This window comes from Stegodyphus dumicola, chromosome 6 (assembly GCF_044657685.1).
Source record: "Stegodyphus dumicola isolate Sdum_Otavi_A_Nest chromosome 6, ASM4465768v1".
NCBI classification, from domain to species: Eukaryota; Metazoa; Arthropoda; class Arachnida; order Araneae; family Eresidae; genus Stegodyphus; species Stegodyphus dumicola.
In genome coordinates, this window is record NC_140773.1 from 24,416,043 (window position 1) to 24,436,970 (window position 20,928).

A 20,928-nucleotide genomic window follows, 5' to 3' on the forward strand; every position below is an offset into this window, starting at 1 on the left:
TCAAATTATATTTGTAAATTTATTTCATTCATTTAGTGAGAAAATTAGACAAACAAATTACTTTTTCAGAATAATATTACGTAAAATATAAAATGAGAATGAAAATTCCTTTAATTTTACGGTAGGATATAGGTGTTTCAACGAAAATAAGAATTTAGTAAACTTTATTTTCTAAATAAACTACCTTTGGTAGTGAAGTGAATGAATTTCTATAAAAGAAACTTTTGTAAAAGATCACGTGACTAACTGCGGAAAGAAAGTCCAAAGTTGCTATCAGACGCAAGCAATATTTCTTGGAATTCTTCTTACGCAGTTTAGTTATCAGTTTTAGTCGAGCACTAAATATTTATGGTTCTTTATCGCTCACATTAGAAGAAAAGTATTCTTTGTCATCCTTTATCTTGTTTCTGCTTGGCTAAGCTACCCCCAATGCAAACGACACCATTTTCGGCCAAGGAGTAAAGTGTTGTGTCTGAAATCCATCTTTTAAATCGGCTTGGCATCGGCAGGTTTCTAAGAAAAGTTACTTCCTGTCTTGTAGTATTCTGTGGTCTGATAGACGCTTTAAAGTTAAAACAGATATATATATATTTGAAACAATTTGAGTGTAAATGACTTTATTTTGTTGTAAAACATTAATTTAAATTTAGAATACTAGTGTGGATTATGATAATTATTTTTTATTTCATGAATGAAATAACCTTTATCGTACAGTTATGATATCCAGTGTGTGTCCACTTTCTTTTTTCCTTTTCTTTCCAACTGCTGGCCTGAAACTGCACGCTATACCAGCGGAGGCAGAGAGACTAAAGAGACTGTACCCCGAAAATGAACGCTTCATTGCCAATATCCCCTCCAGGTATTACGAAGTCATCTACCCTGTACAGGTGAGACAGCACCAGAAGTTGGGTGTGCTGACCAGAGATGCTAGTGCGAATAAGGTAATAAAAATGGATTCTGAAGATTCTTTATGTTGTGAACTTAAAATGATTGCACATGTCATAACGAGATGATACTTATGTTGTATTATCAACTTTTTATTAAACGTTTCTTATTACCTCCAACACAAGATATTTGATAGAAGATGGCGTATATGCTTTATTCTTTTAAATATTTATCTTGGACGTGTACTTCCAGAAGTACTCACAAGTAAGCTGAGAATTTTATGAAAAACATTTAAACTTTTCACTACATAAAATTAAATTTCCATTAATTTCATTCCATGGTATTACTTTTCCATAAAATTTTCCTTATTCTCAGAAATTTTATAATAAAATATGTGCCTAGGGTTAGTATTTAAGAAAATAAAGCCTGTAATTTTTTTCCAAACATTTTATATAACACACTTCTTAATCTTATTTTGATTACCTTTACTTCTCCGGGTTTAAAACAATTACAATAGCAATAAAATAAAGTTAAATGGTTAAAATATAAGCAGCACAAAACTACATCAGGCTTTAATTAAAGCACGTGTTGAGCATGAGATAAAGCTGCAGCATGCACAGGTAGTCATCAAAAAGAGACTTTTTAATCTTATTCCGAATAATGATTCTGTCCCCGATCTGTATATGAATACTATCCAAGCAGAAAATTTATTTGTAAGTATTTTGTTTGTTTTTCCCTGTGTGCAATGAATGATAGTTTCTTATGAAGGGTCCTTAAAAAAGTTTACACAATTTTCAGTTTTTCAAAAAAATAAATATTTAAAATTGTTTCCTTAATTTCTAGTTAGTTTATTCATTTTAACAAGAAAAATTAGTTTTTAATTGAAGACCGCAACATCTGAATTATAATCGGAGAATTTTTAACAACGTACGTAAAATAGAAATCAATTTTCTTCCGCTAATTCTTTAGACATAGACTTTAAAACATGTAATTTGCACTAAATGTATAGGTCATGCATGCAGAAATTTTTTAAAAGCTAAATTACAATGTCTTTCATACGGCATGCATATATAAATATGTATATGTAAAATAACTATTGAATTACAATACATTAAAAATCATAAATGTCGAGAAAAATGTAAAGTTTTAGAACAGTATCGGTATAAGAAAAAGTAATATAAAATACTATATAAAAGGAATTAATTAAGTGTCAAAAAAACAAATTGTGATCGATGGCTAATACATGCTTTCTTATTAATTTCGTAAATGTTTTATCTCAAAGATTATCACATCCCAAATGGCATCACAGTTCAGTAGTGAGATGCTGTTTAATAATTTCAATATCTGTAAGCTTAGCGATATTTTCTCTAATTATAATTTAGTGAAAAAAGTTTTTAACATTTAAAATGTGCAAAATTAATAAATTAAAATTATAAAGCATTGAAAGAAATATTTTTATAATTCTGATAAATTAATTATAAATTTTAAATAAAAAATAGTGAATTTGATGAATAATTTATGAACTTCTGTGCTTATATTCGTGAAATGGAAATATTCCGCCATTTACTCTAAAACTAATAAGTCAAATCGCAATAACTTTCTTCTTTCTAATAATATCTTGATTCTTAATTAAGAAATTGTATTATTTAATTCTCTATCTGTTCAGACGACCGATAAAATAAAATAATTATACATATTAATGCTGCAATTCAGGCAAGAGAGGTAGGATTGAAATATTTTATTTCAAACTTTGAACATATTTCTGCTTGCTTCATTAAGAATGATCTGCATGTGAATAGCAAATTGATTATGCTTTAATTCTTTATGCAGATCTGTTCCAAGTTTCCAAAATTCCAAATATGATTAAACATATATGCATGCCTGGAAGAATGATTTTGGTAGAATGTTATGAATACTTCGCATAACTTATTCTTTAATTAAACACCTGTTTATGATTAATTTATTAAAAGTTGTATGAGATTGTTTATTAAGCAATCGAACATGCTAGGATGGATTTAGATTTGCAATTCATCCTTAGCGTTCATTATAGTTGCGTTTATTTCATTTCAAAATGCACTGAATTTAATTTTATTTACTTAGCATGCTATTAGAACTGTACTTCTTGCAAAGTTAATAAAATAGACAGCGTGTGCGAAATTCATTGGAAGATCTATCTAGCTTTGAAACTTCAAAACTTCAAGCAAAAAGAGATGTTTTGCATGAAAAAACAGCAAGTCCAAAAGCATTTTAAGTCATACTTCACAACTCTAACTCTTTGAATGTAATCAAACCATGCAATAAAAACTGATGACACTCTAAAAAAAAACATATTATGCACTGCAGTTTTGGCTTGCCAGAGCATATTTATAATTGATTCTCCATCCAAGTAAAGCTAACGATAAGAACAATTTCAAACAATAGGGTAATTCCCAACGTCTCGTGTTATGACGAGTAAAAAGTTGAACCTGTAAAGAAAATCTCCTGCAGTTTACAAATGTATGTTTCTCATGCCAGACATACACCAACGATGTCCATGATGATAGTGAACTGGGCGTTTTGCAAGATATTGCAAACTGGACCCATCATTTTCAAATGGCCCAGTTTTAAAATCTGGACACAATCGCACGACTTAAAAACTTGAGTACTCCTTCCTTTAGATGCATATGCCAGTTTTATAAACCAGCTTATCCAGGCACAAGGTTGTTGCCTATATAAAACTGCTACAGAAAGAACTTTAGCATCACAAATCAACACTTCTTTATCACTTGGCTGAAGGCACATGCAGGGACAAAAGGCAACGAGGAGGCTGACATCCTAGCCAAAGAAGCAGCTAGGGATCAAAATGCACAAAATTTATCAGTACCATGGCCTGGCTCACACCTTAAAAAATCATAACCATCAAATCTAAATCTGAATGGCAGAACTGGTGAAACAACGCCGAACAAGGAAGAAGGATTTATCAGTCGTTCCCAAAAGTAGGCACAGCTCCCAGTTTAATAACTAGAGAAATAACGTGGTTCTTATCAGGGCATGGCCCTTTTCTCACTTCTACTTCTATGCAAGGAAACTAGCAACCTCAGATCAATGTGCATGTGGAGAAAGAGGCAGTCCCGACCATTATTCAAATGCCCCCTTACAGCTGAACATCATCTAAAAGTCCCGAATTCAGAGGGTGAAGTGACTCCCTTTATTAGATACGCTATCAAGAACATTCATCTCCGAAAAAAATCATAATTATAATGAACTTCTTGTCCACAAGAGGCACTGAGTTATGCAGCACAACCTAGAATAATATAACAAAGCTATTATTTAAAACATAGTATGCAAGCAGACCTGAAGTTGCCCTCCATAGCATACAAGTGCGAAAGGCACCAACTGTAAAATCACCAATGTATATTTAAGGGGAAAAGAAAGGCACTGCTCGCGGTCTGGTAAAATACAAGGCATTGCAAGCAACGCCTGGCAGGATCCCCTGTAAGTCCTGTGGGGTGTAATTTATCTGGATATCTAGTGTGGCTAGACAATACCCGCATTGCCAATGATTAAACAATGGGTGTCCACCACATTTCTCCATATCCATATATAAAACTGCGCAAAACTTGCTGACAAGAGCACAGCAAGTGTTAGACCACCACGTAGCTGTTTGCCATCAGACAAATAATGCTCATGTCAAATAGTTATGGACCAAATTTTATGAACTGATATAATAAGTCATTCAGTTCATACATTTTTTGCTCATCTAGTATTGCTTGAAATAAACCACTCTCGAGAATCATTTCGACTCACGCTTTATTATTTTTTGCGATAAACGTTACATCGAATAGCATTTAAATGAAGGAATACTCAGTCTAAAGTCATAAAAAGTACTTTTATTATCAATTAATAATTTTACACATGAAGCGAAGTATACAACCTACCTCTTTCTTATATTTTATAAATATGAACCCTAAAACTGAATACATGGCTATACATTCTTGTTTAAAATTACAGAACAATTAATTTAATATGAAATAAAAATATAAACCGATTTTCCAAATGTGACGATGCTAATATGAATTTATGTTTCCTGTAAAACGTAATTTAAATAAGAAAGGCTTTTTCTGCACTTCTTCATTTACTACTTAATCATTGCTTATTGGATTTTGTTCTTGATCGTCTTTCTTTAGTTTCGTTGAAACTGTAGAAAGTAATTATATGACCATGCTTACATATATTTCCACTGAAAGCTACTGAAAGTAAATTACCTCGTTAACATGGGTCATTATTTGTAGATTTTACGTAGAAATATGCATGATATCATGAATTCTAAGAAGTATTATGAACACAAATTAATTTTTGACTACTTGACATCGAAATATGGCATGACATGGAAATAATATAATGACATCGAAATATGGCATGCTATTAATTCATTTAGAGCTGATTTTTATATTTCAGACTGGAAAGCATTATCACTCAACTTCTTTGCTTGTGAAGGCCTTCAATTACAAATTTCGACTTGACCTGGAACTCAACACGTAAGTTTTCCTTTATACGTTTATTATCTGTACACAAAATCTATAACAATCAAAGGGTAACTCTAATACTGTAATATCTGTTTATAAAACAGTATAGTTATAGCTCGCAAAGAAAACTAAAAAATTCACCTCATAAACCACTATTATTTTTATCCATGCTACAGGAAATATTCATGACTTTATAAATGAATGTGAACCAACTAATTATAACTTTTGAATTTTAGAGTAATTTACAGAATATTTTATCTGATCATAATGACATGAGCTTTTGAAACTTTTGAATTTTAGAGTAATTTACAGAATATTTTATCTGATCATAATGACATGATCTTTTGAAACTTTTGAATTTTAGAATAATTTACAGAATATTTTATCTGATCATAATGACATGATCTTTTGAAACTTTTGAATTTTAGAGTAATTTACAGAATATTTTATCTGATTATAATGACATGAGCTTTTGAAACTTTTGAATTTTAGAGTAATTTACAGAATATTTTGTTAGGCACAGTAAAATTTAGCACTTTTTCACACAAAAAATTAAAATAATTTTTTTTCTTAGTTTATCACAAAAAGCTCATTTCAGTAAATTCATTTCAGTAAAAACTAATTATTGTAGCATTTTTACATCTCAAATTCCACTCCGTCACTTGTGATTGTTGAACTGCTTTGTTGAACAGGTTTTTATAAGCTGTGATAACAGATTAGGATCTCGTTGTAATCTCTTTAAGGGTTGTTGGAACCCAGAAATCTTAAAAAAATGGTGATTTCGGATTTTTTGCATTTTCAAATTCTCTACACTTTTATCTTTCTAAAAATACCATTCTTTAATCTCTATGAAAATTAGAACTGTAAAAAATCTAGTTTTAATTTGTCATCGAATGCTTTGGAGAATTTTTACATAAAAACGCGTTTTTCTCCAAACGTGATTTTAATACTCGATGTACCTTTTCTCAGGAACTACTGCTCACAGGTATCTAAACTTTTTATGGCTTATTTATTAGATTTCCTAATATTTACTGAAGTGATCTTTTTGTGATAAACTAAGAAAAAAAAATTTTTTTTAATTTTTTGTGTGAAAAAGTGCTAAATTTTACTATGCCTAACAAAATATTCTGTAAATTACTCTAAAATTCAAAAGTTTCAAAAGCTCATGTCATTATAATCAGATAAAATATTCTGTAAATTACTCTAAAATTCAAAAGTTTCAAAAGCTCATGTCATTATGATCAGATAAAATATTCTGTAAATTACTCTAAAATTCAAAAGTTTCAAAAGCTCATGTTATTATGATCAGATAAAATATTATGTAAATTACTCTAAAATTCAAAAGTTTCAAAAGCTCATGTCATTATGATCAGATAAAATATTCTGTAAATTACTCTAAAATTCAAAAGTTTCAAAAGTTCATGTCATTATAATCAGATAGGTATACTTTAATTACACAAAAAAATTCAAGCGTGTATCTACAGCAGAATTTGAGAAAAGGTACATCGAAAATGGCCAATTTAACATTATCAGTATAGGGGATGCTGATACCCCTTAAAACTGAATTTTAGTTTTATAATTTTTGTGGAAGCATTTTGTTTTTTTACTATTCCAGAAGATTTAAAGAAACTTTCATTCAGGACACGTTTAGCCACCTTTTGGGCAATATCTTGAAAATCATGAAAAATTATTATTATCGGCGGCAATATATGGCTACAACTTATTCTTTACGAGTTCCTTTGAGATTTTCGAGGAAATCAAAAAGCAGCGATTTACGTCTTTATTTCTTTAAGATGCATAATTCTATCTTAATTTTTTACGTTTCTAGTTTACTATTCTTGCATTACTTCATTATTTAAACTTATTAGTTGCCATTTCACTCAAGTTACCATTCAAGTTTTATTAGCATTATAACTTTTGGTTTTGAAGTATTCAAATATTAAAACATTTTGAATGTTTGGTTATTTCAAAAATAATACGTAATTACATGAATAATAATATATTCAAAAATATTTTATTATATTCAATAAGACTATATTCTTATTCCATGTAATAATTTTATCTTTAAAATGTTTTCTAAACTGTAATTTCTAAGGACTTTTCATTCAAGAAGTATTTTAAAACAATTTATTAACCCAAATTTTACTTAATTTTGATGAGTACACTATCATTATCTTTTCAATGACTACGAATTAATATGAATATTGTAAGACATAAAGTTCTCGCAGAGCCCAAAATCTCTAACTTCTATAAAGATAAAATTATAAAACACATAATTTCATGCAGTATTCTTAGAAGGTAATTTGTCGAAAACAAATATCTTTCAAGAAGTCTTTTCCGCTTTCTAGCATTATTCCTCAGAAAATTAATACTTCTAAGTGAATAAAAGATATTAATTGTTTGACTAAAATTAAATTAATATACCATTCATTAATTACCGCCTAATTGCCCGTTAAATGTGCTTAAAGCTGATTTAACGCTTTTGTTCGGAATTAAATTAGCCTATTACTAGAATCATCCGATTAAATTTAAATAATTCATTAGTTTAGGGAGAAAATTAGAGCAAATATTCCAAGCGTTGCTTCGTTTCGAGAAAATTCTGATAATTAATAATGACGCTATCTTTCACGTGCTTATTTCTTGTGGAATTCGATAAACTTGTGAATTTAAAAAAAAAAAAGACCTATAAATATTTCTTTTATAAATCTCTATCTTACACGTAGGAAAGATAAATTAGCTACAACGATAAATTATCTTTTGTAGGAAAGATACACTTAAGGGCTAATTTATCTAAATCAAGTTTATTAATATTATGTTTTCAGAAATATTACACATTTAAGAATTAATAATAAATAATCTAGGATTTTGACTGTTGCAATAGTTTCCTTGAGTATCGTCTAGCATTAATGAATCGAGTATTAATTAGAAAGCAGGTGACATTGTATAGCAGATGATCAAAAGATTATTGGAACCTGAACCACTATTTATTTTACAAACCATTTAGAAATTTTGAAAACTATCTGTAGTTCTTTTTAAAGTTTAAACATGACACACAAAACTTCAGTTTCATTTCCTTCCACAGAATGCTATAGAGTTACATTCCAACGTCTGTGAAATATTTAAATTTATATTATGAAAAGCTAAAGATATTTTCTAATATTTTTCTTGATACAAAATTCAAATAATTTCTTTCAAGGAATCAATAGGTACAAAATTCCTGAAGCACTGTATCAGCATTGTCTAGTTTAATAACCAATCAATTTTAACATCCATTTGTAGTTGCTTTCAAATGAAAGGATTGAATGCATTTCAAATGGCAAACTACATTAGCAGGTTTTTCTCGTCACATTCGTTGCATCGTTAATTCGATTGCCTTGTGTATACTATAATACAACCGATTTAACGAAAGAAATAAGAGGAAAAGAAGGCAAATTTATGAGGCAAGAAGAAAAACAATTTTGAGCAATGAAGCATTAAATGAAATTATTAAAACATTCGCAGAATTTTCCAAATGCAAAATACATAAAGTAAATCGTTATAAAGTTTAAAGGAAAACTGCAAATAGTTTTGATGCAAAGAAACCAGATATGAAGGCAAAAATAAAAACAATCATTAGAATGGAAAATCTGTCAATTTCTCTTTTTCTGATTCGTGTTTCTTATTATGAAATTTTAAAGTTGTTTTAATTTAACTAAGCATACTAAACTGAACTGATAAGAAATAGTATAAAATTTCTAAAATTTTAAATCTATGTAGACAATCTGTAGAGAATTAACTATATATATTTGCATACAAGAAAAAGTAACTTAAAAAAACCACTCATGTATTAAATTATCAGGAAATAAAAATTCAATGTTAAGTTCTTTTAATTACCACAAGGAAAAAATGGCCAAGTTAAAATTAATCCAAGAGGAAAAAATTGCCAAATTAAAAATAATGGTAATTCATTTAAAGAAATGAAATGCTTTCACTAAAAAATGCGGACTGTAAAATTTGCAGTAATTAATCCATTGGAAAATAAAGAAAAATGACACCTAATTATCCCTCAGATACTTCTGTTTCGGCTGATGATTAACGAATACCATTTAAGGATTAGGGAAAACAGCTTAAGAAAAAGACCGCTTAGTTTTTCTTCTCCCTTTAAGAAAGAAGCTAATGAAACAGAATGTAAATATAATTGCAATAAGATGATAATAAAAATTACAACTTTATTCTTTTATCTCCAAATTCTTCGAAGGATTTATTCATACGCGTGCTATAATTCTTAACTAAATTTTTTTCAGAATATAAGATTTAAAAAAATTTATGAAAGTATTAACATTTAATTACAAAACTTTTGAATAATTAAACTTCTGTTAAACAGTCAATCTGTATAACACTTAACGAATCTGCTTCACTTAACGAATCTCTTTTGTTAAAGACCAAAATAATTTCTTATAACTTGATACATTTGTTCTATCATAATTCAAGAGAAAAACTCCTTTTATTGATATTTTATGATCCTGCACTTTTATCCTATAATTATATTATTTTCTCTGGAGAAAACTGTATAGTTTTCAAAACTGTTTCATCAAACAGTTCATCAAACAGTTTTGGATAACATACGATGCAAAGCAACAAAACAAATCAAAAATTAAATTATTTCCCCTTCCTTTTCTCATTTATGAATATTCAATAGGTTAAGCAATTTTAATGTGAGAAAAAAAGGAAGTCTAATTCTGTTTGTATATTGATTTTTAATTCGAAATATAAAAACATAATCAAAAATCAAATTTACATCAATTTAAAAATAAAGTTAGGTGCATATGTAAGTAAGTAAAATATTTTGGGAAGGAGGAGTTAAACTTCGAATTTCGTAAAAAAATTTTTAAGATTTGTTTCAATATTTATTGATCCAGTAATGATGCATTATCAACATTTGATAGTCTGCAACAGTTCTCAATCATAAATATTACTTCTTCATATATCATTGAATCATACGTTTTATAACAAACTTTTACTTTTCTTTTCAGACATCTTTTGGCTCCAAATTTAATACAGAAACATTTTCTACCAGAAGGAGCTCAGCAGATTTCTACTCAGGTAAGGTTTTTATTCGTGAAGAGAGAGGAAAGTTTCTCTCTAGGAGCACTATTTTTCCCATCTACTAACTTTCTCATCTACTCTATTTCTACTATTACTTTTTTAATGAAATTTTTCTTTTAAACAGCAAAGTAAGATATAAAATATCAATCATCTAGGTATTGGAGAAAACAAACAACGCAAGAATCAGCATTATATTTGTAAATTTTGCAAGATTATTCCACTAGTGAATTAGACGTTCTAGAAGCGTTTCACATTAAAAAAATTCTCTCTGTTCTAGTTAACAACTCTAATTCCAATCCATCTTTACCTTCAACTTTTAAGAAAATTATGTTTTAATTTTCTTGTTTCATCAATAGATGGCGCCAGTAGCTTAACTACTGCCCAGCCATTCTTATCCTACTGACCTTGCTCATTTGCACTTTGGCAGCTGAGGAAGCTGGTTCTGTAGTTACCGTCGGAACTAGTCTTGTCAAATTTACAAATATAACGCTGATTCTTGTTGCTTGATTTATCCAATAATCAATCACTTCTTAAATTACGAAGCGGCTAGCGTGATGTAAAAATTATTTCAGTAATTAAGAGATAAGCCACAGGCTAAGATGTTCTAATCCTAAATTTTGGCTGACAAATTTAGTATTTATGACACAAATGTAAAATTACACAGATTATTGGATTATTTGTAAAATATCATGCGAATTCGAAAGTAGGCCTAACATTTAACATAAGCAAACACAAGCTTATAAGCTTAGTTCCAATTTAACACAGCCAAATTCTGTTTTTCAGAACTGGTATGAAAATAACGATTTTGCCTCTTGATTTGAAAACTAACATAGTAAGCTTTTGTTGAAACAAATCAACATATTACCATTACTTTTCCTTAATTATGTCATCTAAAACTCAGGTGTGAGATCATTGCATACTTCTCGTAAATTTGCCACAAGGATGCCCTCTGTCATTATAAAAGTACCAGTACCTTCGGGAAAGCCAGTTTTTTAATTTATAAAACATGCCTCTTAACCCTGAATTTCATGCTGGCACACTTAAGCAAACAGGATTTATGTTTGTCATGTTAATCAAAATAGCAAAACAAAATTTTATTTTTATAAAAGCGCCTTTTTTAAGGTAGCTTTGATACTTTTAAAATTACTTTCTTCAAACTGAGAAGTGAGCTTTATAAGAATTTGGTCACATTTGTTCAGGGAGATCTTTATGAACCCTGGTTGATCTGCATGAAGATGCCGATACGATAATATCAAGTATGAAAGTATTTTCAACTAAAGACTGGATTATAACTAAAGATAAGATGAAAATTTTAACGATAATTTTTCTCAGATAAAAAAATCACTAATTACTTAAATTAGGATTTTTTAAAACGGTAACCTTGCTAAATAGCCGAAAGAAAATCTACAATAAACCACAACTTTATATTCAATCATCAAGAAATCGTTTTAGACTAGAAGAGAAACACGCTAATGTGACAATCAAAACCGTAAAAAACAACCTTATATTTATTTAGCAATCTTATATTTAGTGTATATTTAGCAACCTTATATTGAGTGTTTCATTATACCTACGCTAAATATAAGGTTGTTTTTTACGGTTTTGAAATCGTTTTAGGTTAGCAATCGACTGAACAAATCAGCTAAATTGAGGAAGGAAGCAGCGAACTGATGAATTACCGAAATTAGACTACATTGCATTTGTAACGGAGCATGGGTCAACCAATTGCAGAGTCGGTCAGCAGAAATGGAAAAGCCGCCCTAAGGCCATAGAACCAAATGTAAAGTGGTGCAGTCAGTTAAGCCATCAGCTTAAATACTAATGGGGAAACTACGGTTAACTATTTTTTCTTTCCTATCAGCTTGGCGGAAAAAAAAAACGCATTCTAAGTTCTAGCATAAAGTATGGAAAGTCTGAAGTTTAACAATAGCAAAATAAGTGAATTTTTCCTTTGTGAAGAAATCTACTGATGTTAAGTTCTAGCAGAATTTACAAGACTGCTTAAATCAGGAAAAAAAAAAAAAAAAAAAAAAAAGATAAAAATCTGAAAGGTTTCAGATTTTAAATTACTTCCAAAGGCATGTTTTTTTAACGTTTTGTGTGTTACCTTTATTTATTAAATATCATGTTCTTTCCACTTAAACCATAAAATTCAGTTCAATAGCAATGTCGCAAAATAATTTTAAAATGAGCCTATCTTTAGAATTTCCGATACACAGTTCCGCGCACTGGAGATAAAAAGGATTTTTTCCCCTGTAGACTGTTGCTGTTACTCAAAAATTCGTTAAAGTTTTACAAAATATGAAATCGATAATAAAATAATTCCAAATTTCAAATTTGGTCTTCCACATGCCCATATTCGTAGGAGGATTACATCATTCAAAATTCGATGGCTCTAGGTATTTTTGTTTTATCACTATGCGAGAAATTGACATACATTTATGCAGATTTTTCATTATTTAATTTCTTCAAACATAATGCAAGACTCTAACTTTTGCTGGCAACAGTTTGAAAAGTGAGACGGACATTTACAGTGATTCAACGCAAAATCGCAAAACATAAAACGTTAAAGATAAGATAAAAATTTTAAAGATAATTTTCTCAGATAAAACATTTAAAGAAAAAAAGGTAGGAAATGTATTTACGATGTGTCTCAGATAAAAATAGACCAAAACTAAAGTATAAAGCATGTTAATTTTATTTGTGTAGATACTATTAACGCCATACCGTTTTTCGTAGCTGCGTTTTATTACTTTAAAGGAAATAGAACAGTAGGAAATGAATGTGTTACTGTTAATGAATACGTCTTTTTTCGTCTACGGTACATAAAGAAGATATTGTTAACACTGAACTAAACCATTTCTGTTGTAAACTATGCCTTCTTTAATATTTGTCAAGACTTTACACCACTCATCAAGGCAGCTACACATAACAATAATAAACCGTGTGTCTTATGGTGCTAAATAAACTAATCTGTGCCTAGAAAAGGCAAGCGAGAAGTTCTAACAGATTTTGAGACTACATTTAAGGTGCCCGTTCTCATTATGTGCACACTAGCAAAGCAGTACTGTACTGAAATTCATTCCGAGTGTACTTTTATTTGGGATATTATATGAAACCAAATACTTGTTTTATTTAAGACAACAAAACAAGTAATTTACTCATGGTTTCTTTTGATGTAAAATCATTATTCACCAATGTCCCAGTGGAGGGTGCATTAAGATGTCTAGAAACCAGACTTCGCGAATTTCATTTCTCTTGCATCGAAATTGATGAGCTAATTTCTCTCACCCAACTCTGTTTGAAACAAACACATTTTGTTTTCCAAAATAAATATTACAAGCAAACTGAGGGATTAGCCATGGGAAGCCCCCTCAGTCCCATCCTGGCTGATATCTACATGCATTATTATGAATCAAAATTGTTTGAAACTTTAAACTTCCCGGCATGGTTCCGCTACGTAGACGATACTTTTACCCTGTTTGAAGGTAATAAAGATGATTTAAATAGAGTTCTTTCAACAATGAATTCTATTGATCCTGCTATTCAGTTCACTTTTGAACTTGAGACTTGCAATTCTCTTCCGTTTCTCGACATTCTGGTCACACGTAACACATCCAACTTCAGTACTACAGTTTACCGTAAACCTTCATCGGTTTGCCTTCCACCACACTTTAAATCATGTCATCCGACTAAACAAAAGTTAGCTTCATTTTATTCCTATGTTTTCCGTGCTCTTCAAGTTTGCTCCTCCAAACTAGCCCTTGATGAAGAACTAAATTATTTAAAAGCAATAGCTATTGACAGGGGCTTTTCACCCAACATTATTAATCAAGCAGTTAAAAAATTCTCATCTCAACACACTAAAAGCCACACTCTTATTTTAGGAGATTATAAAAATTCTGTTGTCATTCCCTTCTTTCCATCAATTAGCTATAAAGTTGCACATATTTTGCAGAAATTTAACTTTCGGGTTGTTTACTCTCCCATCAATAAAATTCCAACTTCTATACTCAAGGACCCCATTCCGGATATGAATTCCTGGGGTATTTATAGGATTCCTTGCCAGTGCGGTTTAATTTACATTGGCCAAACTAAGAGAGCCTTAAAATTTCGCGTCAAAGAACATGAGGCATATGTTAGAAAAAAGGAAACACAGAAGTCTTCTGTTGCTCAACATTGTTGGTCCGAAAATCACACTTTCAATTTTTCTGCTGCCAAAATTATTCAAAAAACATCTTCCATTGGAGAACTGGATTTTCTAGAGGCATTTCACATTCATAAAAATCTTTCTGTTCTAGTTAACGATCCTAATTCCAATCCAAATTTGCCTTCGGCTTTTAGAGAAATTATGTTTTAGTTCTGGTTTCGCCAACAGATGGCGCCACTTGCTTATTCTTGTCCAGGCTTTCTTATCTTATCTAAACATTATTTCCTATCTTGTTCATTTGCGGTTTTGCAGCTGAAGATGATGGTTCGGTAAAACCATCGAAACTAGTCCTGTGAAAGTTTTGTAAATTAACGCTGATTTTTGTTGTTTGACTTCTGAATTAGTACTTGTTTTATTTATTTCGAACTGCAGAAAAATAGCTGAGAAAAGTTTCAAGAAATTCTAGGAAGCGAACGCTTTTCTTTAACTTTCCATCTATAGATCTAAAAATAGGTTAAACGAATACAATAAAATATATAGATATAAAGTGTCCTTAAAGATATCTTTGACATATTTAAATGAATAAACTAGAATAAGAATCCTGTTTCCAAAAGCTTCAATTCCATGGAGATACAGATCTGCATTTTAGAATGCTTTCTGTATGCAAAAAGAGACAGAAATAATGATAAAATATCGTCCAGACAAATTTTAGCTTTAAAATCAAACGATCCAGAATTTGCAACTGCGATCTTGATATTTTTTCACAGCAGGAAGTAAAGAGAATAAAATCAGGACGTCATGGTGAGAGATGAAGAACATGAACGCATGCTTCTTGCCACAAAATAGATCATGTTTCCAATACAAGCATTCATATTTATCACAGCAAAAAATGAAGAAAAACTAAATATGCATTTTGAATCGTTCTTTTAGCAAAGTGATCGATGTTATCTTCTCAGTTAACAGCAATGCCAGCCAGTTTCTGTTCAAGCGAAACGCGGTCTAGGAAATCGAATGCAATAACTGCAGAATACATTTTGTTCTGTTCATATTTTAAAATGCATCCTGAAATATAGCTTTATTACAAAATAGTGATCACTTTTAATTGAAGTTATCTTTGTAAACAGTTTTGCAAATGGACAAACGTCTAGAAAAATAGAGAATTTCGCACGTAAAAAATTCAGAACATCATTTGGAATACATGTTTTCGCAAAATGTATGAATCCTTGAATTTAAATGTAATTCAAGGTAATGAAAAATTAAAAGGCGAAATTTTAAATTAATGTAAATGAACCCAATGCGGCACAGTGTGTCCGGTCTGGAAACACCTAAAAACTTCCTTCTGTATGCACAGAAAAATTGAATGAAGAAAGATTTATAGGTTACTCTGACCTTCTTTATTTAAAGTATATGGCAGCTCAACACAAACCATTTCATATATTTTAGCCATGTTTAGTTTTTTAAGACCCTCATTTTTCAAAGAAATCTTCCAGATTTTAGTAGGGTATAAAAGGAATTGTTTGAAAAACAATTTCTATGTTATGTTTTTAGCTGTATGCTAATCTTCTTATTCTATATTAGTTTTAAATTTTTACCTTGAAATATTGCTAAAATCAAACGGCGAACCCTAGGTGTGCCCAGACCGGGCTCACCGATAATCTAGGACAACTAAGAGTCTGTATTCTTTGTTTCTCCGCATCTCATCCGTCAGTTCATTGACAACAATGCTCGTTTCAGCACTCTTTTCGAAGCTCTATTCAATCAGTGTGCCCAGCCCACCAGCGGCCGAGCGGTAAAGTCGCTGAACACTGGTAGTTCCGTCCGAGGTTCGAATCCCGCGAACGGGCTGGCTGCATCGGTGTTTTCGTGGTTTTCCCCATGTATAACGTGTATACGAGCCAGTTTCCCTTAGAAAGTACTCCACGAAGACATCCCTCCCCTTAGGCAGATAGCCCTAGTGTGCTTTGCCATAATTAAATACGCCACAAAACAATCAGTGTGCCCAGTTTGGGCACACCCACAGAATTAAAAGGTAAGTGCTATCTTCACAAAATTTTACTTGCGTACTCCTCTAGGCCTAATTAGAGTGCCTACCTTTTTTTTTTAATCAAAATTCCGACTTTAAAAGATAGCGTGCCGTAAAAGGTTAAAGTGCAAAACATGTTAATGAGAATAACATTTGGATTTACAAGAATAAGAAGCACGTCGAAGTTTATTCTCAATTAGCAGCTTCGCTGCCAGCCTTCGTCTGGCTTTTAAATGTACCGGAAAAATGGCTGAAGGGAACACCAAACGTTAAATTTAAAAACTGCGTAGAATTTTACTCTGCAGGACAACTTCATAAAAAAAAGTTATTACGTATAACAAAATTACAAGGAAATAAGCAATATGCCTTAATACAAATATTAATTATCTTAATAAATACTAAATTAACCAATTTCCCTTTGCAAAATCTTAAGAACTCAAATGGTGTAAAGGAGGTTAAGAACTTTGTTTCCTAAAAAAATCACTCTAAACGTTTCAGCATCTTAAAAAGAGTGAAATGAGCAATAAATAACATAAAAGAATACAAAAAACAAAAAATTCTGAAAAGCAAAGTATAATTAATGATATTTTATCTTATATTTTCAAGAAAAAAAATTACAATGAAATAAGCTACATCCCTTAATACAAATATTAATTATCCTAATAAAAATATTAACCAACTTTCCGTTGAAGAAGAAAAAAAATCATGCAAAATTTTTCAATATCTTACAAACACTGAAATAAGCAAAAAATAAAATGAAAGCAACTCAAAAAATATAAAATTCTGCTCACAATTTTACTCTACAGAACAACGTTATCAAAAAAAATCAATAAAAATGTATTTTATATATATATATATATATAAATGACAATGAAATATGCCAATCTCTTAAAAACGGTGACATAAGAAATACGATGAAAAATTGTTGCCAAACCCATATTTCTAAAAGAATAAAACTATTCAAAATGATGCGATTTTATCAAAAATCAATGAATAACAATAAGACAGGAAAACTGTTGCCAAAATCACATTGTTAAAGATGTGAGAAGTATACTCGGAAGCTTCATTTAAATTTTTTTTTAAAAAATACAAAATATTATCATTTTTCCAAAATTCTTTTTGTAAAAGCAATCGCAAGGATAAAAGTTTAACGTGTCCAAAAATGAAAGAAAAATAAACCGTACATTTTTAAAAACAAACTTTTTAGAAAAAATCCCGTTGAAAAGGTGTTAAGCTCCCTTTGTTAAATAAATTCGTATTTAATCGATTTATTGAAACACGAAATTTATTTTAAGTTCGAAAAATAGCTAAGTGCCTACGTTTCATGACGATGTGAAAATAAAGTGTGTAGAGTAAAATCTCGCTTTTCTATAGCCCATTATGTTTCAAAATGATGCGATTTCGTCACAAAACATAAAATAAAAAAAGTTCTAATTCGAATTTCGAAAAAATCGCTTCGAGGTGCACTGGCTTTTGTCTAGATGCACCTATGTACCAAATTTCGTAGCCGTGGGTCTATTAGCTTACGCGCAACGCGAACGAAAGACACACACACACACACATACAGACAGACTCTTTCTTTTATTATATGTAGAGATAACACGCTATCATAAATCTACGCGTGCATCATGCAGTTCTGCGCTTTTCGTTATAAGCTCAATCTCAGTAGCACATCATTATCAGTGCTATCAGTGGTGTGATGATAATCTTTCCCAAGGTTTCAAACCAGAGCTGGATATAAATAATGCCCAGTATATCCAAAAGGGATAACTTTATTAATAAACTGATAATTTACTATTCAAAGATAATTTACTCTCTGTATCTAGAAAACTATAAAAGAAATTAAAAAAATTACAGGCAAATAAAAATATGAGTACTAGGAAAATTTCAGTACTTAGGAAACTGTGCGGAAGTGCAACAAGTATAAACTTTTAAACATGAGGTTTGTCTACCCAGACGGTATAGTGGTTAGGGGAGCCTGCTGCTGTACCGAAGGGCCCGGGTTCGAACTAAAGCGAATAATCGCTTTAGTTCAGAAACAGAAACGTAAGACTCAAGAAGGGTTAATTGCCCTCTATTTCCCAAAATAACAACTTACAGTTGGCTCCTTCTCAGAGCGTACAGCAAAGACTCCTCTTGGGCTTGAACTTAAAGTAATAAGAAGTAAAACTTAACTAATGCTTAACTAAAAAGATATAGCCGACGCTATCAAGATTTCTATGTAGTTGGCCCCTAAATATCAACTAAGCTGGCGAAGGTATCAAGTGCCTGGAATAGGACGAGCGTAGTCATAGCTTAGAGAGAGTGTTGCCAAAAAGGTGAACGCGCGCTAGTCAGAAACTCTGGCTCTCTAACGAAGTCAGTGGAACTTTGACTTAAATACCTCTCTTACTCATTTGCATTAAACGCGATTCTAAAAACACATTCTGATAGGAAATCGTAAGCTGAAATTAGGAGGGACAGGACAGTGTTTTAACTAAAAATAATTGTTAAAAACTTAGGATAAACCTTACAAGGTTTAAATAAAACATGTTACAGTTAGACTTCAACAAAATGAAACTTCCCACTACTTCAGTACGGTTAGAAGTACCGAGCCCCACTATAGAACCTACTTGAACAATTATTTAATTCAATAATCTGAGGTATGTTAATTAAATTTAATAAATTCAACGAAGTATAGTCCTGTTTCACATAACAAACTGGTGAATGGACCGAAGAATGTTCCACATAATGTACTCGGTTACCCATGACATTTCATAACAACTAAACTTAAAGCTGATTTTGTTTTATTTTCAGTTTTAATGGCAAAAAGTTCAAAAAGTGGTTCTGCTTGTAATCAAAGGTAATGATTAGAGAAATAGGCAAAAAAGCACATTTCCCAATACCAGATTAACATTCAAGAACTGCAAAGCCTCGTTAACCAGGAACATGAAGAGCAAAAATGTCTTATAATTAAGAAGAGGGTAAGACAGAGTACCCTTGAAAACTGCAAACTTGAAGAATCCCCTGAAAACTGGAAATTAAAACTTTTTTCCGCTTGTCAAAGCGAAAGTTTATTTAATTAGAATGGGAAGATGTCCAGGTCACAGTAGCATCCTAATAAACCAAGACGAAACGCGTAAGTGATTTGCTCAATGGCAATCCAAGGCTCAAACTCGGGATCATCTTGAAGACAAAACGAAAGCACTTTACACAATTTCTTGAAATCTGTATCATTAAAATACCAAGAAATGTAAGGAGGTTGAAGACAGTTGAACCTCTATGCAAATATTTTCATGTATGTAGTTATTAGCGATTCTGGATGCGGTATCATTAGAACCAGTGTTTGAATCTTGAAAAAAACTTGGATGTAAGTGTATAGTAGCAAGAAAGCACTTAAAATACGTGGCGAGTCGAAAAACGTCTAGACAGATTTGTTGGTAACAGAAGAGGAATACGAGACCCTTGGATCAGTCAGTCGGGGGAGGGGATTCTTCTTAAAAATTAGGATGGAGCAGAGCATATGTGATGTGTCCTGCTTCATTCTAATTTACATCATTGATACCTAATCATAGGTATAATTTACATCATTGATACCTATGATTAGGTATCAATGATGATGGTGTCCGCCGATAACATCGCGGCAAAAACATCGTGGACGAAAACGTCGCGGAGAAAACAACGCAAGGCGAAAACGTCGTGCTAAAAAACATCGTGGGAGAAAACATCGCAAAGAGAAAACATCGCAGTTCTAAAACATCGTGGCACAAAACATCGTCGTCGAAAATAAAGCGGTTCAAAAACATCGCAGTTTAAAAACATCGTCGTCGAAAATATCGTGGTAAAAAATAAAGTATCTACAAATCATCGCATGACGATAACATCGCAGACATGCTTTTTTCAGGTTTTAATAATTGTAAATGGATATTCCCATAATGATTTGTGAGCGCAAGGTGTAAAGAAGGATAAATTTTACTTTCACATATTTTATTAACTAATAAATTTTTGCTGAAAACGTAAGAAGGAAACTTAAGCATAGAAAATTAAATGTAACTTATAGATTATACTTTTCATGAAATATTACCAGTAAAAACTTTATAAAATGATTTATTAATGGCCTTTGTTAGTTAACTATGTCGGTTTAAAATTCTATTAAGTGCTATAAGTTACATTAATTTTCTATGCTTAAGTTTCCTTTTTATTTTCTCAGCAAAAATTTATTAATTAATAAAAAATATGAAAGTAAAAATTATCCTTCTTTCCATCTTGCGCTCACAAATCATTATGGGAACATCCATTTA

General features: G+C 31.0%; 1 protein-coding gene across 6 annotated transcripts in view; it reads left to right on the top strand.

Moving 5' to 3' along the window:
* The window catches only part of LOC118188359 (disintegrin and metalloproteinase domain-containing protein 11-like), a 346,872-nt gene that overhangs the window by 208,280 nt on the left and 117,664 nt on the right, over positions 1–20,928 (top strand). For 3 of the 6 annotated variants that reach the window (XM_085818185.1, XM_085818187.1, XM_085818186.1), the window contains 3 exons: positions 793–941; positions 5,323–5,402; positions 10,403–10,472. In XM_085818185.1, coding sequence (XP_085674311.1) covers positions 793–941; positions 5,323–5,402; positions 10,403–10,472 — 299 coding nt within the window. Of the gene's footprint in view, positions 1–767; positions 942–5,322; positions 5,403–10,402; positions 10,473–20,928 lie in introns of all 6 variants that reach the window. The other 3 variants (XM_085818184.1, XM_085818188.1, XM_085818189.1) reach the window with 1 other exon arrangement.